This window comes from Trachemys scripta, chromosome 1 (assembly GCF_013100865.1).
Source record: "Trachemys scripta elegans isolate TJP31775 chromosome 1, CAS_Tse_1.0, whole genome shotgun sequence".
NCBI classification, from domain to species: Eukaryota; Metazoa; Chordata; order Testudines; family Emydidae; genus Trachemys; species Trachemys scripta.
Genome location: NC_048298.1, coordinates 84471884 through 84498072, shown reverse-complemented (window position 1 = coordinate 84498072; position 26189 = coordinate 84471884). Strand labels below are relative to the sequence as shown.

Below are 26189 nucleotides of genomic sequence, written 5' to 3'. Positions count from 1 at the left end.
CGCGGTGCCGGGCCGGGGTCCAGGGGCGCAGTGCCGGGCCGGGAGCCGGGCCGGGGCCGCGGGGTCGGCCCGACCCCCCGGCTCCCGGGCCCGCGGCCCAGCGCACCCCCTCGGCGGCCCGACCCCGCGGCCCCGGCCCGGCACTGCGCCCTTGGACCCCGGCCCGGCCCCGCGACCCCGGCCCAGCCCTCCCTCCCAATTTTCCCGGACATGCCCGGCTTTTGGGGATTTCCCCCCGGACGGGGATTTGAGCCCCCAAAAGCCGGACATGTCCGGGAAAATCCGGACGTATGGTAACCCTAGTCTAGTACACATTTTTGCAGTAACATTGCAGTGATTTCATATGATAGATTACTGACATAATACTTTGCAATGGCTGTGCAAAGAATGAAGCCATGAACAGGTAGCACATCAAAGAATCACTGACTATCATTTTTAGTTTTTAAATATAAGCTAAACGCATGTTGAAACTGCTGTCTATTGAAAATGGTGACTTCTGGTAAGCAAGCCAGACCAGGAAGGCCCAGGTTTTCCACCCAAAATTCTACTTTTTGCTGGATCATGCTCCCACCTGACAAACAAGTGCTATTAAAGTTTATTGGGCCAAATTCATCCCACTGTTATGCCAATGAAATCAGTGGAGTTACATTGGGTGAACTTGGCCCATTGTCTTAATATTTGTAGCACACTTTAAATACCCTTGCAGTCACTCATGATACAATTTACATTGTTTTTCCTTTTTAATGTTAAAAACACACAGAAGGGAAAGTTAAACAAGGCTAAAGAATTCTGAGGTTTGTCTTAAAATGAAAATCCTACTAAATGCAGATTGAGTCTGAAAACCTGTCCTTAATTCATCTTTCATTTTCCTAATAACTAAGAATATGACAACACAGTAAAAGGCACATTTTCATCTCAAAATGGGGAGGAGACATCCACAGAAGTTCTCTGAGGGTTCAATCACCATTTGTGACTCTGGCCTTTCTTCTCCTCTTGCTCATATCAGAGTAAATCAGGAGTAATCCCATTAAATCAGTGGAACTATACTGATGTAATCTCAGTGAAATGAAAGGAGAACCAGAACCTCTGAAGCTTTGGGTTTGGTCCATTTAAGCCAAACACTTTACACTATTTTAACAAAGTTTTTATAACAAGTAGAATAAAACTGATTTTTTTAATACCAGGATTGAAACCCATCATACAAATCATATTTGACAAGAGGGAAAAGTGGGTCTGAATGACCATTTGGAATTCATTTGCCCATCAGTAGCACAGAATACCATTTCTACTCCTTCAAAGAGAAACTCTATGTTTCAAAAGAAAATCTTCTGTCTGAATTCCAGTCTTCTATTAGATAGAATGCTTATTTATGTTCTGTATTTCCCCAACTACACACTATACAGACAGACAATTTACAAGTGCCGAACATGCCAGATACGTCCAACAGACATGCACCTTCTGTGCTGCCGTACGTACCTGGATCGTCTCGACTGCCCATTGATTTCAAGGACATGTCCATTTAAAAAACAGCAGCGCACGAGTATGCAGGGGGCTCCGGCAGTGAAGGGGTTAAAGGGCCTAAGGATAGAATACCCCATGAAAATAGCTGCGCTGCTACAGGTCACCTTAATTTAAAACTGCTATTGTACTAAAATTGCAGGCAAATTAACAAGAAATATCAATGAATATGGTATCTATGTCACTCCATTTATATTTTCTAAATATGTGAGGTATTTCATAGAATAGCTTTTCTGGGTGCATTTCCATTTTAGTTTTACACTCTCTTTACAGTAAAGCCTGAGCACAAAATGTAACTACACCTACCTGAAAGGCATTCTTACATTCATTACTTCTGCATATCTGCCCAGGACCTCCCACGGGGCATGCAACTTCACAAAGATGATATCACTGTTCGTTAAAGATGACTGTAACAGAAAAACAGAACAGCCACCAAGCCAAGTGAGGGCCATAGAACAAAGAAACTTTAACACTGGTCAATTTTCACCCACCCACAGATATGTTTCAGAATTGCAAGGATTTCTTCTTTCCACAAATGCACACATGCACATAAAAAACTTCATCCTTGACATTGCTCTGATGATTTCCTTCCAATGGGCTGTCTTCCTCCAGAAAAGTGTATCCATGACAGTGGATGGGCAGGAAGCAATGCAAAAAATACTCATCTGAGCCTCAGGTTTGAGTGCTTTGCTTCACATGCACTCCTAGCTCCTGCTAGCCTGAGAGAAACAGACTCAGATTGAGGCTTGGATCTGATCCTGCCACTATAGCATACAAGAGGCCTGATTACTTCTCCCCTCTACAGGACACAAGGACCTTCCAACCTGGGGTCTCTTTTCCAGGTATGTTATACTGCAGCAGATATTACCACATGTGCATGCGTATATGTTTTCATGAAAGAAAAAGAATACACGATGACGTGGTTTAATCAGCATGACCTTGGGCTATCTGCATTCTCCCACCTGGGGAAATTCCACAGATTGTAGAGGGCGAGGAGACCTCCCTCCCGCCCCCAATCCTTGCAATCCCCATGGTGGGGTGAAAAGGATACAGGATATCAGAGTGACTATCACCCTAACAGAAGAATGTATAGTGGTGCACAGAGAGGGATGAGGGGAGGAATTCAGCTCTGCTGGTGGCCAGGAGAGAAAGTGAGGCTCTGTATGGAGAGGACATGGGAAACGTAAGGGGATTGTGTGGTTGCTAGGGGACAAGGCAGGGTATAAAGAGGTAATGAAGAAGAATGCTGATAGCTGTCCATGTAGGCACAATGTTAGTTGTTCACATACTTTTTAAAAACCTGTGAAATTCCCACAGAATTACTTATAATGTAATTTGTGACAGCCACAGCAGCTCTCTATTAACCATCAAAACCCACCAACACATAACCAGGAAACATGACTGGAGTTAAAGGGGGCCTGTTCACTGCTGAGGATGAGGATAATGATATGGGTGGATGGATATTCCACAATTATCTGAATTTGATCTCTCAGATGTTAAACATTTCCTCTCACACAGGAGCCTCATAAATCTGTAAGTAGTCAAGAGAAATAAAATGTTTCCTTTATCGGATGTGGTTTGTTTCACTGATACCTTGCAATGTGATTCCTGTAGATTTATCTGTAGAAAATCTAAACAAAACACATTTGGAGGGTTTCAGGGGTCTTCTGAGGAAGAGGATGAGTGGGAAATTATTCATATAAAAGTTATATTCTCACAGTAGTTATGAATAGTTAAAATTCATGAGGAAAAACATTAGAAATTCTAAAAGAAAAAAAGAAAAGTGGATGCAAAACAAGACTGGACTGGGAAATAAAAAACGAAATGCAGCTTTCTTCTAAACTGAAGAGAGAAAATAGGTCCCAATAAAATACCTGACAGAAAATATCCAGTGAATCATCTTAGCTACAAAAATATCTTGGATAGCTTCTGTTAATCTTCTCTTCATTCGATTAGTAATTAAATACTGTATCTCTCTACTTCTAAGTGCTTTTTCAGTGCTTCATCTATGGCTTTCTCCTCCAGTATATTATTGTGAGTAGGTGGTATATATACTTAGTACCATGTTTATGCAGTTGCAGAGAAGCAACAGATAATGGTGCGTTTCTGTCAATTTAGATCTCCGATCTTTATGAAAAATCCAAAGCATTTATTGATGATAATATTCAGTATCAACCTACAGGTCACATCTTTCTGATTACTAATACTATGGAGGCCTGTACCACAAATACATTTTTGCTCCCCAAGTCTTTTCTGCAATCAAATCTTTCCTTTTCACTGGTCGGGCCAAGTTTACTGGGATCAGTTTCCAAACCTGGGGACCTTAATAGGATATCAAAATCTTGCATCCCGATGCTCAAATTAACATTTTGACATGTAGAATAGGGATTTATATGCCTAAATTCTGAAATGTGCACCCAAATGCAGGATTAATGTGGCATTCACTGCGGCCCACATTTGAAAATTGAGTTGAGTCTCCTGTTGCCCAATTCAGTACAGAGTGCTAAGAAAGAGTACAGCAGAGCAGCCAGAGGCAAACCTCAGTCTTCCCCGCCATCCCTCCCCTCCAGATATACAGCTACCTAGAAAGCTATATAAAGAGGGAATTTCTAGATCACCCTTGGGAGGAAGCAATAGCTCACCTCAGCCTTCCCAAGGTTTTGGCCATATGGTCCTTGGAAAGAGATGTTTAACAACACTACACTTGCATTTTTCATGAATAAACATATTGGGCTCGATTCACTTTTACGGTTGCAAAGCGATGGCAATTGCACCACTCTGCATCAGCAAGGCCTTCTGCACTTCTGGGGGATGCAGCCTCCAGGGAGGCGAGTTGGGTGTTTTCACTGCTTCCTCCCTTAGGTTTCTGCTGCCTAGAGAGGGCAACTTTTCTTCCCACTGGGACATTACAGGAGTTCCAGACAGGAGCAGGTATGGCTTGAATCAATGGACTTCCTGGCTGTACTGGTCACACAGCCCCAGTCAGTCAGTCCCACCCAATTTTCAGGCTGTGCTAACTCTTCATGAGCTCCCTAGTACAGGGGAAGTTGGCAGCTGCTTTTCAGGGTGGATTTTCTACCTCTGGGAGCTGTGTGCCTCAACCATGCCAGTGAAAGCCATGGTAAAGCAGGGTGAGTTTAGCCCTTTTCCTTTATTACTTAATATAAAATAAATGATCTTATTAGCATGAAAAACATAAAGTACTCAAATCACTCCAATCCAAAAATCAAGTCTCTTGCATGCTACTGCTTGAAAGAGCGCATTACAACTAGAAACAAAATATTATTTAAAAAAAGAAAACAGAAAGAAAGAACTTCACCACTCTTCCCACTGACAACTAGGGCTTTGCTCATTAAAAAGTAAGCCGCAGGTAAAGTTAATTTTTCACATTATTGACACAAAATATAACGCAACAGTACTCCTCTCTGACACATCGAAACCATGTTTATCAACAGGAACAGTCAGCTGGAAAGCGATGGGAAGATGATAAACAAATACAAACCTGGGCAATGAAACTCATGGGAAAAGGAAAGAGATAAGGACCCTATATCACTTGTTTGGATCAGAGCCAGGGCACTAGTGACTAAAACTTGTCACCAGATGATAACTGTCTGGTGGCCAGTGGCACTCCCAATCCAATCCTTAGAGGAGAGTAAAAATATATTTCTCTTAGTACCATTGTTGGCAGTCTTCAGAAGGGCCCAAACTGAATGGCCAGGGAGACTTAATTAGTACAGCTGGTCAGGAGAAGAAAAATGGACTTTTCATTTAAAAATAACAAAATAACAACAAGAAAATCCCACACAAGCAAAAAACAACACGTTTTTGGGTTGAAAAGTCAAAATTTGGGGGCAAATTGTTTTTTCATAAACCTCAAAAATTTTAGTGGCAAGCAGACACTTTCACTAAAATTTCTGTCTAGTTGAAAACCCAATTTTCTATAGAAAAACAGCTCTGACAAGTCCTTTTAATTATCTCTTCCATTTAAATCTAAATGCTTCCAGTTCCAGCCTCCAAAACAGGCCAGCATGGACACTTCCATTGCTTCTGTGTAGCACAAATAATGGGCTTCAGTCTCCAGTGCCATCAACCTATTAACCCGTCACAAGCATTACATTTGTTGTCTTTTTCTTTTCTTTTTTTTTTTAATGGAAAATGGAACTGGCTTAGAACGATCAGATTATTTTATCCTTAAATGGAAAATTTAGAAAAATGTTTGAAAATTGTATCAAGAATTTTCCACAACCTGCAATAACCTCAATTATTTACTAACAATCTTTTCTACACTAGGAGCATTTTGCTGATACAGTTATATGGGAAGAGTTGAACAGGCTATACCCTCTAATATAAACACAGTTATATGGGATAAAAGTGCTTACACCATTATAGCTCATCCTGTTTCCCCCAAACTGCATAAGATATACTGGTAGAAGCAGAATTATACGGGTTATAACTGCAACCACACTAGAACTTTTAACAGCATTGGTTAAAATAAATAAATAAATAAATAAGGCACCCCCCAACTGACTATGCTGTTAAACTTTATGTGTAGACCAGGTCTAAATAAACTGATATGAATGGTGCTGAGTTATCACAGTGATAGGCACCCTAGGCCTAGATAATGACAGAAAGACAGCATTGCGCCTGCTGAGACCATTATGCAATAAGTAGAAGAGAAAGGCTACTGCATTTTCTCCTCTCTCTCAAAGTTGGTCTGTTTGCATTAATGATCGTCCATCTGTACAATCAGACTCAATGTAGTTTCTTAGAATTAAGTAGTACAGGAAGTACAAAATCCATGGCTTCCAAGTGTTACGTTGTTACAGCAACAGTGCAGAATAATTAGTAAGTATTGTAGAGTGAACTACCGAAAAAAACAAAGAAACCAAGCACTCGTATTGATTACTGTTCTGCAAACCTGCAGTAAAATCCAAAGAGGCAATGTCCTAAAATTGGAGGAAGGATAAACTAGTGCCAAAATCTCTAAAATATGCATACATAACAATCTAGGTAATTACTGTCCTGTCAATATGCCTTAGTTCCAGGCAAAATATTATATTAATATAATAGGCAGATGGATTAAAGAAATTTAAGAAATAATGGATAATGTCTTCTTTAAGGCCTAGATAATGATAAATATTTTCAATAATATTACAGGTTTGGAGAGTCAGGGGACTAGAGTGCACACAGTTTTAGTAAAGCCTTTGACTTATAGGAAAACTGTAGAGAAAATGAAGTAGTCTTATTATCTGGTTAAGGTTACAAATAGGATGATTTTTAAAAATTGGCCAACAAAAGAAACAGGCAGTTATTAATAGCGTAACTCTGAAATGAAGAAACTCAGCCACAGCACTACTTTGTAAACTAATTTAGTGAGAGTGTGAAATCCTGTTATGAAACTGGGACATAAAGTTAAACTTTATACAACTTTTCCACCAGTTCAACTCCAGTGATGTTAGCAACACCGGAAACCATTGCATAGACAGGCTGCTGGCTTTTGCCAGTATATAAGCAATGTGTCATCTAATCCTGCTCAGTGCAGGTCTAATTGACACAGTACTTAAATACCATTAACAAACTCCCAACATTGCTAACACCAGTGGAACTGACTATGTTGTTAGCAACAGGGACAGATGTTTGAAAACTTGCCCTAGTGTAGACAAAGCTTGAGGGGGGCTGATTTGAGCAAAAAGTTAGGCCAGGCCATTTGCCCGAAGTGTGACTAAGATCTCCATACCTGAGTCTACTGTAGAGCAATGCAATTTGTAGTATGAAAGAAAGGGCTGCAAGTTCCTTAGACTAAAGGAACAACAAGAGAGCCTTTTAAATCTGATTACTGTGACTTCAGATGCACTTGCCATGAAAAAAGTAGATACTACTGTGAGATAATTCAGAATTATTATCAGTGAAGCTGAAACAATACGCCCTGACTGGGATAATGCTTCCTAGAGAATGGAGGCAGATGAGGCATAAACAGTTCTATGGGAGAGTTTTGCATGGCTATGGTCTAACTTTCAGAGTTTTCAAGAGGCACCATAACAGCCAGCATTGAATGAATATGGATTTGAGGCATCTGGGACAGAAACCTGCAACAATTAAAATATCTATTTTTTCTTGATTTCAATGGATTTACATTAGTGTAACAGAGTTAGGGTTTCTTCTGAACTGAAAGGCACTATAGGAATTTGAAATATTAACTATGTGAGGGTTTACAAAGGCATATACCTAAAATCTGAATGGACATGAACAAGAAGATGGCTTTTTATACACCTGCAAACACATTTATTTGATTGGGATGCTTCCCGGGCTAACCAGGGTGGTGCCTCACCACCACCTGCCTGTAGCGTGAAGAAGTCTTGTCTGTGTCTGCTGTGGGTCAGCTCCTTGACTCCACCAGCCTTTGGCAACCCAAGCACCGCCTTTTAGGTGTCTGCAGGCCTTGAACTCTCTGTATAGATTAGCGATGGGCTCCCAGCATTCCCTGTACTGTCCAGCCCCTTATCCACTGAACGTCCACAGAATTACCAGGCCTGCTGTTCCCAAAGGGACAGTACACCACAGCTTACTAGTTATACCTTAAAACACAATTCTGCGTAACACTCAGCACTTAGATATATGTATAGAGAAAACAAGAATAAGTTTATCAAAGAACAGAGATTCAAGTGACAGTGAGTAAGAATATTGGAAACAACTCGTTACATATAAAACAAAATCATAACACATTCTAAAGAGTACATTTAACTAACAAGGCATTCCCCTATCTCCTACAAGATAGCTTACCCAAAGTTCTTTCGCCAGTGTTTTCAACCACTCTCTTCTCATAGGACCAATCCCATTGACAGTTTGTCATCGGAGACTGAAGGAATCTCTAGGGGTTCATCTGTGCCTCAGATATTAATTTCAAAAGTCCATTGTATTACCCTGCACAAAATAACTCCTGCTGTTTACCTCTTCCTGTTAATTTCCTATCTCTAAAGTGTCCACAATCCTTCATTAGCATTTGGCTCACCTTTGTTGGTGACCAGTCCCTAGACACAAACCCTAAGAACACATTTTTCAGTGTATATACATTACTCCCCATACAATATTTGTACATGCATTTCACAATGATATTGATGACCAGTTTGACACTGGCTTTTATTAGAGACTTCACATGACAGTCTGGTGGAACTAGAATGTAAATACAGTAACAGACCCAGGGGATTCCTGTAACCCTTTCACACACCTTATGCCCTCTGCCAGTTGGCATCAAGAGGTCCCTGGGTCACACTGATATCAAACTAAACCTTTTCAGATGAGGAAACAATGATATATTAAAACACTAACTTTTCATTTTGTACAGTGGGAGCTGTAAGCATCCAAATCTTATGTTTGACACTGCTAAGGGCTAAATCTCTCAAGTGCCCTATATTACTTTTAGCACCACAGACAGGGAACATTAATTTCTACAGATGTAGCAGATTTTACCAGGGGACTTTCTCTGTGATATGTACCAAATGTAGAGAATGAAAACAACTCTTCACCACTTCAGACTTATTTCACATTAGTCAGTTTTTGAAAAAGGAAATACTTACAGCTAATGAATCACTTATTAGAGGCCTTGTAGATGTCATTGAAGAAACATTGCTTTGACATTGAAAAAGGTAATTTATTTTTTCTCCAACAATTATTCTTACAAATTTAACAAAAACAAATACACACAAAGATTTCAGACAGAATTATTATAGCTTTACCTTATGACAGAAAGGGATCTAGTGTACTACCTTAAACATATAACAATAGACAGCTGAAGTTAGTCACTTAGACCTGGACTGTCCAAGCTGCTTCGCATAGGGAAAACCCCATTAAAGTCAACAGGGCTGTGCATGAGTGAAAGCCAGAGTCTACGCAACACAAATCAGCTTGCAGGATTGGGGCCTTAGACTCTCTCTGCCCCTCTTTGTTGCATGATGCAGAGAAGAGTAAAACTACCAGAGAAAACACAAGTGGAGGAGCTATCTCTAGATGGGAGGAAAGATGGCTGTGGAGAATGCCTCCCAGCTACATAGCCAACAACTGTGTCTGTACAAAAACTCTGTGAGGATGGGTTGATCCACGTGTCTGTTCCTGTCCCACTTTTCTTTTGACTCAGGACTTTGTTTATCTGACTTTTAGCAGCTGTGCTGCCCCTGGGATTGCTGGACCTGGTGATATTTTGAGGAGCTGTCTTTTGACAGTTAATTTTATATTGTTTAAACTTGCTGTGTTCAGAATCTACCAAAGACCCTTTCAGTCTTCTTCAGTTGGTAGTTAGCCATCTTCCCTCTCCACTTCTCCATTATTGCTGGGATTCACAAAGGTTTTTAGGCACCTAGATCCCATTGATTTCAATAGGAGTTAGGCACCTAAGTACCTCCGTGAATTCCACCATATGTCAACAGCAGGACATGCTCATTTAAAAAGACTACCATAGTAGATTTACAAGCAGCTGTGACATACAGACTACTAATGGTGCACAAACATTTTGATGCACTGCAGGAATCTGTAAACTTGATTGATACAAATCAGGAGAGGAACGTTCAAAAATCTGCAGAAGTAAATGGCAGAGTTTTTGTGAGCACTCAGGATATCAGTGAAATGATTCTAAAGCAAAATGAAATGGTAAGAATAGGCTTGACTCATTTGGGTGATATTTGACTACAACTGTCTGAAGAAAAATTCAGTTTAATTCTATTGAAAAGGTCCCTGCTTAAAAAAATTTCTCCCTCTGACAGCATACACCCTTGCATTCACACCCTACATGCTATAGTAATAATCTTTGTTCAAAGTATCCCTTGTGAGGTATCATTTGAAAACTCATAACTTGCTGATCAGTAATATCCTGATAAAATATGTGTGGCTACACCATATGTGAAGTTATAAGAGTCCCCTGTATAATGTTATTAACACATGTTCTAAACCTGTCCTAAACAAAGGAATATGTGCTTGCCTTAATTTGCATTTAAGCAGTAAACAGAGTCATCAAGCAGGAAGGGAAAACAAAGGAAGCTCAAACAGGTGAAAAAAAACGCCAGCAGGGAACATCCTTCCACATAGACTCTTTGTCTCCTGAATCTCAGATGGAAATATTTGTCAAAGTGGGACTAAAAATTATAAAAGGAGGGGCAAACATCCCAAGATATCACACACATCCCTCTCTCTCTTCCTGCCCATCACATTCTCTTAACCTGAGAAGACACAGGAAACAGCCGTTGACTCTGGGGGAGGGGTCCTAACCTGAAGTGGTTGGTCAGTAATCTTGCTGGAAGCATATGGTGAGAAATTTTGCTTGAATCTAATATAGTTTGTTAAGTTAGCCACTAGAAAGTATTTTATCTTTATTTTTCTTGTAACCATTTCTGACTTTTATGCCTCATTGTTTGTACTCACTTAAAATCTCTCTCTTTGTAGCTAATCAGATTGCTTTATCTAATCCAGTGTATTTAAACTGAAGTGTCTGAGTAACCCCATTTGAGATAACAGGAACAGAATCAGGCGTCTATTGAGGGCAGGTGACAGAAAGAGGGGTTTAAAACCAGTGGGAAGGGAGGATCCCATTTTGCCCCTGTGAAGAGAGAAGGGCGTTGGGAGCCTAAACATTCTCTTACCCAAAAACATTCCTCTAACCCTCATCCCAAATCTCCTGTAAAAGTAGAAGAGCCCAAAAGGTGCTATCAGTGTAATTCAACTGATCACCTGAGGAATAAATGCTCTATGCTAGGAGGAAGCAGGCAAACAATAGCTCATGTTAGTTCTGCTGTCCTCAACACAGAAACCCTCCAAGCAACTGAAACCTATCATATTGGTTCTGTGAGGTTAGCCTCTGCAGAACCAGATATGGAGCATGCCAAGGCTGAATCCCCATGCTGTCACTCCAAATGCAGAAGGTTGGGGCCCACAAGGATTCTAAAAATTAAAACTTGCCACTCCAGGCTTGTATTAAACTCCCAAGGTTACAGTTTTTCTCTGAACTTGGCTTGGTAAATGCTGCCAAAACCCCAAATGCAAAAAAACCCCAACAACCCTTGGACCCAGGAAGGAGCACTTGGGAATTCCTTGCTGTGGGATACCCTCAAGCCCTTTCACCTCTCTCCGGGGAAGAACTGAGAAAGAAAACAAAGGAAATTAGCTATTGCCACCAGCTAATCAAACAGCATATGCGCAAACCTCTTAGGACACCAAAAATCCAATCCTGTTCTTAAAAAAGGTAAATTTTATTTAAAACAAAAAGGAAGAAAATACATCTGGAACTTAGGCTTTTGCTAGATTTAAAAGAGCAATTCCAAAAATTAAGCACCCGAAATAACTTTCTCGGGGGTTAGCTTAAAGGTTACAAGCAAACAAAAGCATCTGGGGTTAGCACAGAGGAGTCCACAAGCCTTAAAAAATAAACAGCAATAAACATAATTGCGTCTTCCTAAACATGCCCTGTCCAATGATTTTTTTCTGGGTATGGAAGATGAATTTTTATATCTGGTTTAAGCCTTACACAGCATTCCTGCTTATAGCACTGCTGCGCTGTGTCTCCTTCTCCGGAGAACAACAGATAAAGGGAAAGTTTCTTTCCCAATTTTAAAAAGTTCTACCTTCTCATTGGCTCTTTTGGTCAGGTGCCCACTTCCTTTTCTTTACCTGGTGGACTTTTAACCCTTTACAAGTAACGCAAGCAGAGAACAGCTACCAAGAGGGATTTTACAGATAACTGGATGGCTGGGTGTCCATCAAAGGGAGCTACCCCCCATTTTATTTATCACAATCCCCTTAAAGGAATAATAGACTTAATATAGTTGGACTGCCCAGAAGAGGGCTGTGTAGTACAAAACATACATTTCTGGGGGAAAGTCTGGAACTGGGGATATGTTGGGATCACCCTGCAGTATAACCAAGGTGGGTGGAGAGCCAAGGGTGTGATTGGCAGGCTTCAGTTATACAAACATCTGGGAATGACCTGAATGCTGGTGGTTCTTTGTGAACAGTCCAGATTGGAGGCTACAGGAGCAAGGCATTGCAGGGCATTCCAGGTTGAAGGGCAGGGGTGACAGAGTCCCCCACTCACCTGGATGGAACCCTGATATGTCACTCCCCCCCAAATGCTAAAACTGCTAGATTGTGTAAAGCTTTCTATGATAAACATAGGCTACGTCCTCACTACAGGGGGAGAGGGGTCGATTTAAGATACGCAAATTCAGCTACGCGAATAGCGTAGCTGAATTCGACGTATCGGAGCCGATTTACCCCGCTGTGAGGATGGCGGCAAATCGATCTCCGCGGCTCCCCGGTCGACGGCGCTTACTCCTACCTCTGCTGGTGGAGTAGAAGCATTGATTTGGGGATCGATTGTTGCGTCCCGACGAGACGCGATAATTCGATCCCCGAGAGGCGGGTAGTGTAGAATCATAGAATCATAGAATATCAGGGTTGGAAGGGACCTCAAGAGGTCATCTAGTCCAACCCCCTGCTCAAAGCAGGACCAATTCCCAGCTAAATCATCCCAGCCAGGGCTTTGTCAAGCCGGGCCTTAAAAACCTCCAAGGAAGGAGACTCCACCACCTCCCTAGGTAATGCATTCCAGTGTTTCACCACCCTCCTAGTGAAATAGTTTTTCCTGATATCCAACCTGGACCTCCCCCCTGCAACTTGAGACCATTGCTCCTTGTTCTGTCATCTGCCACCACTGAGAACAGCCGAGCTCCATCCTCTTTGGAACCCCCCTTCAGGTAGTTGAAGGCTGCTATCAAATCCCCCCTCATTCTTCTCTTCTGGAGACTAAACAATCCCAGTTCTCTCAGCCTCTCCTCATAAGTCATGTGCTCCAGACCCCTAATCATTTTTGTTGCCCTCCGCTGGACTCTTTCCAATTTTTCCACATCCTTCTTGTAGTGTGGGGCCCAAAACTGGACACAGTATTCCAGATGAGGCCTCACCAATGTCGAATAAAGGGGAACGATCATGTTCCTCGATCTGCTGGCAATGCCCCTAATTTATACAGCCCAAAATGCCGTTAGCCTTCTTGGCAACAAGAGCACACTGTTGACTCATATCCAGCTTCTCGTCCACTGTGACCCCTAGGTCCTTTTCAGCAGAACTGCTACCTAGCCATTCGGTCCCTAGTCTGTAGCAGTGCATGGGATTCTTCCGTCCTAAGTGCAGGACTCTGCACTTGTCCTTGTTGAACCTCATCAGGTTTTTTTCTGCCCAATCCTCTAATTTGTCTAGGTCCCTCTGTATCCGATCCCTACCCTCTAGTGTATCTACCACGCCTCCTAGTTTAGTGTCATCTGCAAACTTGCTGAGAGTGCAGTCCACACCATCCTCCAGATCATTAATAAAGATATTAAACAAAACTGGCCCCAGGACCGACCCTTGGGGCACTCCACTTGAAACCGGCTGCCAACTAGACATGGAGCCATTGATCACTACCCGTTGAGCCCGACGATCTAGCCAGCTTTCTATCCACCTTACAGTCCATTCATCCAGCCCATACTTCTTTAACTTGGTGGCAAGAATACTGTGGGAGACAGTATCAAAAGCTTTGCTAAAGTCAAGAAATAACACATCCACTGCTTTCCCCTCATCCACAGAGCCAGTTATCTCATCATAGAAGGCAATTAGGTTAGTCAGGCACGACTTCCCCTTCGTGAATCCATGCTGAAAGACCTGCCCTAAGTATAGGATGCAACAAGGGACCAAGGAAAATCAAACTTAATAGACAATGTAGTGGATTAATCTTTGTTATACTTTCAGGCTGACCAAGAGGAGAAAAAGTTATACTTCAGTGGGCAAAAACAAACAAACAAACAAACAAACAAACAAACCAAAAAACCCCACACACAACACAACTTGATGAGCTAGGCATTTCTTCAACCCTCTTTATCCAGCCAGAGTAGGAGTGGATTATCCTGGGTTTATGTACCTACTTAGATTACCTGAAGATGGAAAAATGTTTTAGTAGAACTGGAAGAGTCTGCAAAAGACAATACTGATGATTCTATAGAAGTTCTTGAGATTTCTTAAATGGACTGATTATAACTGGAGAGAAAGCAGAAAGCTGAAATACTTAATCATATCCCTGAGAACAAAAGGAAAAAATTGACCTTATGGAGAGCCACACAATTCTCATTGCCTTGAAAGATGTGCTTTACATTTTAAGCAAGGTCAATATATGATAAGGATAACTCAAGATTTTCCTTAGAGCTTGTCTAATTCCTTGCCATAAGGCAACATCAGCCCTTAGCATGTTATGCTGAAAAGGCTAAAAATAATCTAACCACTATCTCCACCACTAGCCAATTATTGCCTTTTACAATGTACCTACCGATAAAGCATGTCTGATACAAAACATTTTACATATGACAAAAAAGTTAGGAGATACAAAACTATTTTAATGGTCAAGATAAATAAGTTATAGATTTTGTCTACTATCCCAATTCTGAGCTTGCATGTACAGATTTATGAACCCTGGGATTTGCAGAGTGAGACTATCGGGAAAGAAGTTAGCCCTAATTGTATCTTTTTTGGTCAGAGGTCCAACACCACTATAGCATTAGGCAATGTCAATTCTGATCTGATTACATATGTTATAAAGAGGTGAATTTAATCCTGGGCTTATCTATCTATCTATCTATCTATCTATAGATAGATAGATAGATAGATAGATAGAGTTCCCTGATGAATTTATGAAAATACAACTTCAAAAAGAAATGTCCACCTGTAAAGATCACCAAACATTGAATCATTTCTCCAGTAGGTGTGGTAAAGTATGGGGTAAAGTTTCATCAACATTATAGCACGAGACAAAAGAAAGATATCCAAAACACTGAACATTTTCTTAACAAACCATCATTTCTGGAAATACAATTATTTATAATATGAAGAATGTATATTTCACCATATCTTTTTAATATCAAATCACACCCAACATATTCAAGAAATGTAATGCATAGACACCATATTTTACATCATTCAATACTGCAGTGTCACAAGGTTGACTTCAATTGAAAAAGAATATGTACCATTGTGGATTATATCTTTTCAAATATCAGGATAGAAATGTGTGCCAGTTAGGGAAGAAATGGGTTGAAAAATATTGCACAGTAACATACAAATGTATATTCATTCTACTAGGTTTTGAAAAGAAATGAATATTGAATAACTGGACCATTGAAATCTTAACCACAGATAGTATGTGGTATTTCTTAATACAATATTTACCAGTGGGACCATATTGTCTTACTGACAAGAGTTATCACATTGCCTTAGAGAGAAAAGAGAAAGTGGAAGATAAGTGGTCATCAGTTGTGAAATAGTTTAAAGTAAAAGCTAAGAACAAGGATTCTTTCACTTCTGCCCTCAGCATCATATGCAATCTCTCTCACTCACTCTGCACCACGTTGCTCCATTCTCTCTCCAGATGTTCCCCTTCACCATCACTTAACATTACTAATCACACATACTACTTTTTGACCTCACTATTACACCACATCCACTATAGCTTGACTGAAAGTGGAGTGGGAACACCTCCAGCATTAAAAACCTTTTCCATTGACAACCCTGGAGGAACAGTTTTGGATTACTATAATTTTCAAATTAGGTTTATAATTTTTAGAAGTAAGCAAGCCCATCCCTTTGAAATAGAGGAACCACAATGTCACACTGTGCAGAGCAGTTCTGTGTCCACTGCCGTGGCTAACAGAATCCACATTTTCTTACTGGCCTACTGCAATCAATTATTTTGGTTCCCATATATATTTTTTTTAAATTCATGAATAGTTACTTAAGGGAGAGAGTATTAAAACCCTTTGTGCTCTAGAATGACCATATTCCACTGCCTTGTTAAAACAGTGTTCTAAGAGGAAACAAGGACAAGATAGAAGATGTCTCAACATTTATTCAGCGTTTCAAGCAGAGTTTAACTTAGGAGTTTAGGAGGCACAGATGAATACAAAACTGTCAAAGCACTAATGAGGAAAGAGTTCTGTGCAACTGCTGAGAAAAACAGCACGACCATACATGGTATGAAAGCAGAGTGGCAGCAAAGTTAACAGGAAAATAGAAAGTCTGGTGCTGTAAATGTTGGCAACTGTCTGAAATGATAAACTCTTCTCAGTGGATGAAGCGCTTCAGTATATGTTGTGAGCAAGGCAAAAGGAAAAATCACCCTGAATTGTATTTAGGAAAATGGTTTCTCTTAAGGTCTGACAAAGAAGTGCCCTAGTTATTACATAAGAAATCCAAGACATAGAAAGCAGTAAAGATGCTGCAAAATGCTAAATGCGGGAAAGATGAGGAAAGCAGTCAGCATTATTAAGATGAATAAGAAGAGCCAGCAGCAAAAGCAGAGAAAGCTAAGGGAGTTGAATTTATCAGTTTTTCTCTTTCTCAAGACACAGGAGGCCTGATTCTCCATAGCCCCGCACATTATGAAGTCATTTACACCAGTGCTGAGTGCAAACCACTACCTACTCAAACCATTTAGATTTGATAATGATTCTAGTCACTTTGCACTGGGATCGAGAGAGAGAGAGGATTTATGCACAGCTGAGTCAACCTGTGGAATTCTCTGCCACATAAGGCCATGAAGGCAAATGCTGTGGCTGATGGTGACTTAGCATTCATAATATACACATCTCTTCGTCATCTCCTATCTGGATTATGGCATTGCAGGTTATTTGGGCGGGAAACCCTCAACCTTTGGAAAACTGCAGCTGGTGCAGAATGTAGCAGTGTGCCTCCCCAGCAAAACAGGCTGCTAATGGTACTCCATCCCAGCTCTCCATTCTTTACATTGCTCACCATGGAACAACGGGGTAAGTTTAAGGTCCCCAACCTTATGTTCAAAGTGCTAAATGGTCTGGTCCTAGGACACCTTAAGGACCACCTCATCCTCAGGACCCTCCATCCTCAACTGTTCCATGCCTCAAGAAATATGGAACGGTCTTTCACAAGAGTAAAGCTTTTCTCAGACTGGGTTTTAGTGGAGACTAACCTGAGCCTGGGGAACTCTTTCCAACAGCAACTCAGAACTACTACAAAGCTCACCACGTGCTAATCCAGACCCACAAAGCACTTCTTCTAATTTCCCTTCCCGAAGACTAACACAGAACATTAACTCATGGAGAAAACCCCAAACAAACTAAAAACCCTACAAGTGACATTACCTCTCCCCCTACTCCTGGGGGGCAGGACAAGGAGAAGAAAGATGCAGAAGAAACTTCAACTGACAGCCATGAGTCTCCTTGTTTAATTTTCTAACTCTGGAAGGTGCTCAATGCTAAGTTAATGGGAATACAGTATGAGAACCTGAACAGAACAGAAAAGAGGAAGCAGACGAGACTTACAGAGTTGCTATCAAGGTAAGGTGAAGAAGCAGTCTGGAACTTTAGTTTTCTAAAGTGTTTGTTTGATTTTTGTTTCTTATTGATATTTTTTGTACCTCTCAGGCACAGTTTGATTTCGCTGTCTAAAAAAAAATCAATAAAGGAATGAAGACTTTTTAAAATAAAAATAAAAATTATTCAGGTCACAGTGGTATTTTGGAAGGGAGCTTTCACCAAACTATCCCTTTTCCTGGTAATTTCCCTTTTCAGGTAATTTGACAATACTTTTAAAAGGTATCAGTAGGTTTTAGGGCAAGATATTTTACTATCAATACATGCTTATCACTAGCTAAAGTAGAAGCTGATTCTTATGTTTCAAGTATAACTGTTTTTGAAGTCAAATGTATAAAGGCATGACAAGAAAGCCTCTTCTTCGTGAAAACCATCAATTTAATTCATAAAGGAACAATCCAATTTACCAGGTGGCTGAGTACCCAGGAATATAATTACTGTAATAGATTTATGGTTTTGGATGTTTATATTAAATTGTTATCATTGCTCCTGGGAACTGCATCTGCTGACGTACTTAGGTAGAATATGTTCCCAAGAGGGACACAATGCATTATTAAACCTGCATTTGGCATGATTTGCAGACATAAAATGATCAGCTCATATTACTGAGTTTGTGAAAGGATACAATCAAAATTCTTAGGTGATATAAAACACAGCCAGTTTAAAACTATGCAACTTATTAAGTGCCTTTAGAAACATAATTTGTATTTGGGAACACATACCTGTACTTTGCAGTCAAATACAAACTATCAGTACTGAAGAATACCTACAAGGTACCCAGGATCTAATGGTAAATATTTAGAGCCAGACTGTGCCTGTCTTTGAGCAAGAGGGGGGAAGAAATATACAAGTAGCCTGCCCAGTTCCTTACAAACTCACATAAGATCTGGACACAATCACAGTTCTTGCACTACAGGTGATAGAGTTTCAATCTAATTTTACTTTGCCATAGTCACACAAAGTGTGTGTGTGTGTTATGTAAAAAATAGGTAATTGCCTTTAGCGGTAGTATTAGTCAGTAGTAGGGTTGGTCAGAAAACAAGAATTCCATTTTGCAAAACAATGCAGTGTTACATTTGTTTTCTTTTGCATCAGAACAAAACTGAGACATTTCAAAAAATTTCAGGTGTGTGTGGAAGAGAGAGAGAAACTCCTGCCAATAGCCCAGTGGTTAGGCTATTGGTTAGGGCACTCACCCGGGATGTGAGAGAATTGAACCTGAGTTTTTCACATTCCAATGGAGTACCCTAACCACCACACTATAGACTCAGAGTCTTTCTTGATGGCCCAAAGAATATTTAATTATTTACACAATGTGGAACAGCTCCAACAGGAGACAAGGAGAGAGACGTTTCTGAGAAAAGTTTTGGTTTTCACACTCTTCCACCTAAGACAACAAAGGAACCAGCCCTTTGACTTTCGGGGGGAGGGCATCCTGACCTGAGAATTTGGTCAGAAATGTTGCTGGGAACATGAGGTAAGGATTTTACCTTGAACCGAGTCTAGTTTGTTAAATCTTAGCTACTAGAAAGCATTTTATCTTGATTTCTCTTGTAACCATTTCTGACTTTAATACCTTATACTCACTTAAAATCTCTCTATTGTTAAATAAACTTGGTACATTTTTAATCAAAATGAATCCAGTATTGTGTTTTAACCGAGCTGTTTGGTAACTCCACTGAAAGTAACAAACTGTTGGATATTGACCCCTTAAGGGGCAATTGATCTATAGTATCTGAACTGTCCAGGAGGAGACAGGACACCGCAGACCATATATTTTGGGGGAAATTCGGGATTGGGATTGTGTTGGGGTCACCCTGCAAGTAGTAACCAAGGCTGTTGGAAGCCAGAGTGTGGCTGGTGTGTTGCTGACAGGCTGTTGGAGTCAGAGTTATGGGACCAGGACTGCAGCTATACACAAACATTCAGGATATGATCTTCATACTGTTTGGCTGTTTGTAAGTGGCCCAGGTTGGGAGCTACAACAGCAAAACATTGTGAGGCACCCCACATCACAGAGCAGGAAATGACACAACCCCTCACTGGTCTGGATTGCACCCTAGAATGTGACATCCTTCTACATCTCCTTTATAGGAAGCCAAACATTGCATGCAACAAGTGTCCTCCAGTTATCCACTGGAGGACACTTGAGAGATCCTCAAGTGATAGTCAGGGAGAGTCAGAGAAGAAGAGGTTTTGGTAAACAAGGGATGGGAGATAATAAAGGGCGGCTCAAGAGCTGTTAGAAGTCTGGACAGAAAAAGGAGGTCTAATCTTGAAATACTATGGAGGAAGAAGCAACAGGAATTGGACACAGCCGGAATGTGAAGGGCAATGGAAGGGAAGGAGTCAAACTCTGAACAAAATGATGGTGCTGTTCCCAATGACCAAGAATGGGGCTAGTGGTGAGAATTTGAGAGGAAAAATAAGGCATCCACGAGGAGATGTCAGGAAGTCAAACTGAAACACATGTTCTGATGGAGGGAGGCAGGTAGGGAGGGAGTGATGAGCTAGATTTGTGAGTCATCAATATGGAGATATAGCTGAAGTTGTGTGAGGCCATGAGATTACCCAGACAGAGATTGTAGAGGGAGAAGAGCAGGAGACAAGGATAAAGCCCTGTGTGAAGGTGGGAGAAAGAAAAGTGGGAGAAGGGAGGAGGACTTATTACTTCCTCCTCTCCCTCCCCATCCTTCCCCCACCCCTGCTTTTTCATAGTGAATGGGAGTAGTGGACTTCAGAAAAGAGCCACTTCTGCCAGCTTTGGTCTGCTCCGTTGGTCAGTAGCATTATATCTGCTAACCTTTGTTCTTTGCAGTTATCCTTCCAAACATGACAGCAGCAGAATCACTTGGAGGCCTGCTAATGTCTAGCTATGGGAAGAGCAGAGGTAGGCAATGAATGCACAGTGGAAAAATGCAGGGGAAATAAGAGGGAATAAATGATCCACATCACCCTGGACACTAACTGCAACCAGGTAATATGCAGGTTCCCTAGCAATCACCATTGTACACGTACACATTGAAAACAACATTGGCTGGGTCATATCATAGCAAACAAATATTACAGTTGCCTCACTGAGGGGCTTGTCAGCCAGGATGACTCACATGTTGTGAAGAGTAGATAAAGAGATTCCTGGTAGACAAGAGACATTGTGGTCCAGCTCCTCAGAGGTATTTAGGAGCCTAAAACTCATTTAAATATTAATGGGAGTTAGGTGCCTGTATATGCAGTGATCATACAGGAAATACATTGGAGTACCATTATCATTTCTAGAGGGACGAGGATTCCAGACAGTCTCAATGCTACAGGGGTGGAAGATTGCCACTAAATGCTGAAAACTTTGATACTGAGTCACTCAGAAAATTGACATTTCGCTTACAATGATGGGAAGGGAAGAAGAGAAATGCAAGTGAATTTCAAAGCACATTTTAGATATACACAACAATATGTATATCTATTTGATTAAACTACAAATTATGAAAATTATATGCATTTTAAGCATTTTCTATACTTTTAAAACATTATTTGATTTTTTTTAATTGTTTGGAAATGGCCTAATGATAGGGATGGTGAAAGGGCTGTAAATCCCAACTGTGCATTCACTGAGAGATAATTACATGGGCTCTAAGCCTCTTCAGCCCATCTGATTGCAGCTTACATCCAAAACCATTTTATAAGTCTGTATAAAGAACAGCAACAAGTAAGAGTGACGTACTTAAATATGCCTGAGAAGCTTTGCCCATACCATGGGTATCTCTGTAACAACTTCTATTTTAGGAACAGTTGTAAATGAAAAATTACATTACAAAATGCTATTTTCTCTTATTTTTGGTAATTCAGAAAGAAATCAGTGTTGTATATTTCAGATACGTAGTGGGATAGGAAGTGTTAAAAGTGTCTGAATCCCATGACCATTTTTTAAAAGAATCACCTATGAACGAGGACATATGACACTGATAAAAAGTCATTATGTAATTTTTCCTCTCAAAAGAAAGAATTTTAATATTAGGGGAAAACATTCATTTGACTTGGGCAAGTAGAAATCAAGCTAATAGGAAACAGACAATGGAACTTGCTGATATATGTTTCAGAAACAGTTTCTAGTTCTGAGACCAAACATATTAAACTAAAATATATGAAAAACAATTCACTAAAATTTGATGGATTTTAACTGTTTGGGATAGAAACTAATTCTCTAACTGACTTGACTTAATTGTAAAACCTATTTATGCCAAATTCAAGGTGTTTATGTTCTAAATACTTGAACGTTTTATTTTCAGTTTTAGACATCTGTTATTAAACAGACATCAAAATATGTCAGGTTCTAGCAGGGAAAAAATTATAACTGTATTTCCCAGAAATGTATATTTGGGCATATTTGTTCAAATGAAAATACCTGGGTACTGCGCTATAATTAGCACCCCACAGTTGCAATATTTCAAAATGTGACATTCATATACGAAACTCAAAGCAAAGGTCAGCAAGCTAAATTTTAAAACATGAAGGTCCAAAGTCTATAACAGCACCTAAAGTTCATCAACATGCCATGTACAGAATTCTCATTGAAACCAACAGGAATTTTGCAGATTGAACAATTGTAGGATCAAGAACCCCAAACTAACCGCTCTTCTGCTACCTTTATTTAGCTCTGAAGGTCTTCATCTTTGAGGACAGTTTCAAATTTCAAACAGGGATAAGAAAAGTAGAGAGATGGTAACTTCAAAAGATAAGTACAATGTTTTTACATTAGTGCTTAACAATGAATATTTCAAAGGAGTCAGTGCTGTTCCTTCTAAATGGAAAGCTTTATGTAAACCTATTAATACAAATTACAAAGGATGTCTAACAGACTTAATAAATACTGTAGTACTAATACTGCCAAAGGAATGTTACTTTAAACTGTTTTGCCTACAAGGCATTTTGAGGGATTATTTGAAAAGCTTTTATGTCTGAATATAAAAGGTTTACATGAGGAGAATGGGGTTTTGTAATTTAGAAAATAGCTTAAACAGAAGGACAGGTCTAACTGGCTGGCAAAGGCTTTCATTCTTCATGGCTATCTCCACAGAATGCTTCCCCCAGTTCAGGCTTTGTTAAATCTCTCTCACTTCGTCACTGCATTACATCCACGAAAGGGCAAGAAACAAATAAAGCTATAACTGAATATTATTGTAGCTAATTATGAACACACAGTAAGCCTCAAGAGCCCTAATAAAAACTAAGAGATATATGGTGGGTAAACATCTCTCTTGCTTTATGCCCCCATGAAGGGGAATAAGAGAAAATAAGGCAAGCCTTACGCTGCTGCATCATCTGTCTGTGCATGGGGTGGAGTAGTGGGGGCCCATATCAGGAGAGCTATTTAGAGGATGATGATTCTGTTTTGTGGCAACTTTTGACATTTGTTTTAGCTCGGCACTGAAACCAAAACAAGCCCTTAGAACATTTTAATGAAAACAAAACTGAGTCAGAGTCTCACCTTTCTAATCAAAACTTGAGCTTTTTGAGTGTGAGACTCACCCTCTGTAGTCTGGTGGTCAGGGCACTGGGATGTATGAGAACCAGGTTCAAGCCTCTGCTCTGGCTGATTCAGAGTAAAATTTTTCAATGCAGGTCACTCTGAATTGAGCAGAAACTTGAACCTGGGACTCACACTTCAACTGCCAGGCTAGAGAGGGTGAATGTAGCACATGTGCTCTCTGTTGACCAGTGTGCTCAAGAACTAAAAAACTTTCCCAATGAAAACTTTGTCAAAACATTTTGGCTTCAATGCAATTCGACCAGATCTCTGAGGCTGCTACTCCTGCTCACCTGCAGGTTCAGAAATATTGTAAGTAAGATGCCATTTTTCAGGGTGACTCAGTGTTAAAGCCTAGAGAATTCAAAGGGACACTAGTAGGCATTTGGCTGGCATTTCCAGAGAGGCCTGCTTCTCCTCTAACTCGGGGCAATTTTAGAGCTCTCACCACCAAATCAGCACAACTGTACTGTAAGGGCCCAGTCTTGCAATCCTTAAGCATCTAAAGCTCTCACTATGCTCTAAGTAGCTACAGACTATTGGATCTAACAGGTTCTCCTAGAGCCTACAATGGACAAATACTCTGCTATGAAATCAATGCAGCTACAAAAAATATATCATGGAATAATTACAATTTAATCCAGGAAGGACCAGAATATCATACAAGAAGATCTGGATAACCTTGAAAATGGGAGTAATAGAAACAGGATGAAATTTAATAGTGCAAAGTGCAAAGTTATGCATTTAAGACAACAAGAATTTTTGCTATAATCTGGGGACATATCAGTTGGAAACAACAGAGGAAGAGAAAGACCTGGGTGTATTGGTTGATCACAGAATGACTATGAACCTCCAATGTGATGTAGCCATGAAAAAGCTTAATGCACTCCTAGGATGCATCAGGTGACGTTGTTCCAGTACAGATAGGGAAGTATTATTACCAACGTACAAATCAGTGGTGAGTCCTCATCTGGAATACGGTATGCAATTTTGGTCTCCCATGTTTAAGAAAGATGAATTCAAACTGGAACAGATGCAGAGAAGGGCTACTAGGATGATCAGAGGAATAGAGAACCTACCTTACAAGAGGAGACTTAAGGAGCTTGGCTTGTTTAGCTTAACAAAATGAAGGTTGAGGGGAGATATAATTGCTGTGTATAAATACATCAGAGGGATAAACTTCAGGGATGGAGATGAATTATTTGGCACAAGAACAAAGGCTATAAACTGGCCATCCACAAGTTTAGGCTTGAAATTAGACTGTTTCTAACCATCAGAGGAGTGAAGTTCTGGAACAGCTTTCCAAGTGGAGCAGTGGGGGCAAAAATCTTAACTGGTTTCAAGACTGAGCTTGATAACTTTATGGAGGGGATGGTATTGTAAGATTGCCTACAATGGCATGTGGCCCATCTGCGACTGCCAGTAGCAAAAATCCTCAACTGCCAAAGACGGGACACTAGATGGGGAGGGCTCTGAGTTACTACAGAAAATTCTTTCCCAGATGTCTGGCTGGTGGGTCTTGCTGACGTGCTCAGGGTCTTACTGATCACTATGTTAGGGGTCAGGAAGGAATTTTCCACCAGGTCAGATTGGCAGAGAGCCTGGGGCAGGGGTTCACCTTCCTCTGCATCATGGGTCACTTGCTGGCTTAAACTAGAGTAAATGATAGATTCTCTGTAACTTAAAATCTTTAAATCATGATTTGAGGACTTTCATAACACAGACAGAGGTGAGAGGCCTATTACAGGAGAAAGTGGGTGAGGTTCTGCGGTCTGTGATGTGCAGGAGGTCAGACTAGATGATCATGATGGTCCCTTCTGGCCTTAAAGTCCGAGTCTGAGAGAACATATTATTGTAAAATGAAAAATTATCTCCTCTTCAGACGGAGTGCTCCACATATAATCCTTTGTAGGCCAGATGTTTCTGAACACAGTGTCATCCAAAGGTTTTAAACTCCCTGATTTACAAAGAGTGGGCAACAGAAAACTATGTCAAGAGAAAAATGCTGAACTTCTCTGCAGAAAAAAATGGACTATTTGTGGAAATATTTTCAATCCATTGGTATTAAACAATTATTCCAGTTTCTTAATATTATTTAGCTCAGGGGTGGCCAACCTGTGGCTCCAGAGCCACATGTGACTCTTCAGAAATTAATATGTGGCTCCTTGTATAGGCACCGACTCCGGGGCTGGAGCTACAGGTGCCAACTTTCCAATGTGCCGGGGGGTGCTCACTGCTCAACCCCTGGCTCTGCCAGAGGCCCTCCCCCCACTCCACCCCTTCTCGCCCCCTCCCCTGACCCTGCTATGCCCTCGCTCCTCCCACTCCGAGTCTCCTGCATGCCACAAAACAGCTGATCGGGAAGTGTGGGGAGGGAGGCAGAGGCACTGATTGGTGGGGCTGCCGGTGGGCAGGGAGCTGCTGACGTATTACTGTGACTGTTTAGCAATGTACATTGGTAAATTCTGGCTCCTTCTCAGGCTCAGGTTGGCCACCCCTGGTCTAGCTATTCTATTCTCTTCAAATGCACATCAATGCTTTCAATGAAACATTTCCTACTACATTCACACCAGACCTCTTTGCCTGCCACCTTTACATTCTATGTGTAAAAGACTGTAATTACACAGAGCATTTACTTTATAAAGAACTCTAGACACATCCCTGGGAAATGGGTCAAAAGTCTACCTTTTAAACTGCATTGTGAAATTTGAGTTCAAACTCCATCCATATAGAATTCCAAGTAC

The 26189-nt window shown here is 40.7% G+C and overlaps 1 protein-coding gene across 8 annotated transcripts in view; it reads right to left on the bottom strand.

Annotated features, from left to right (window-relative positions):
• The window catches only part of ANO4 (anoctamin 4), a 274760-nt gene that overhangs the window by 118056 nt on the left and 130515 nt on the right, over nucleotides 1-26189 (bottom strand). For 6 of the 8 annotated variants that reach the window (XR_004646146.1, XM_034773716.1, XM_034773710.1 and 3 more), the window contains 2 exons: nucleotides 1825-1925; nucleotides 1477-1578 (listed from right to left, as the gene is read on the bottom strand). Coding sequence is in view for 6 of the 8 variants with exons in the window: in XM_034773716.1 (XP_034629607.1) it covers nucleotides 1477-1578; nucleotides 1825-1925 (203 nt within the window). In the remaining 2 variants the exon portion in view is untranslated. Of the gene's footprint in view, nucleotides 1-1476; nucleotides 1579-1824; nucleotides 1926-26189 lie in introns of those variants that run through there. The other 2 variants (XM_034773728.1, XM_034773749.1) reach the window with 2 other exon arrangements.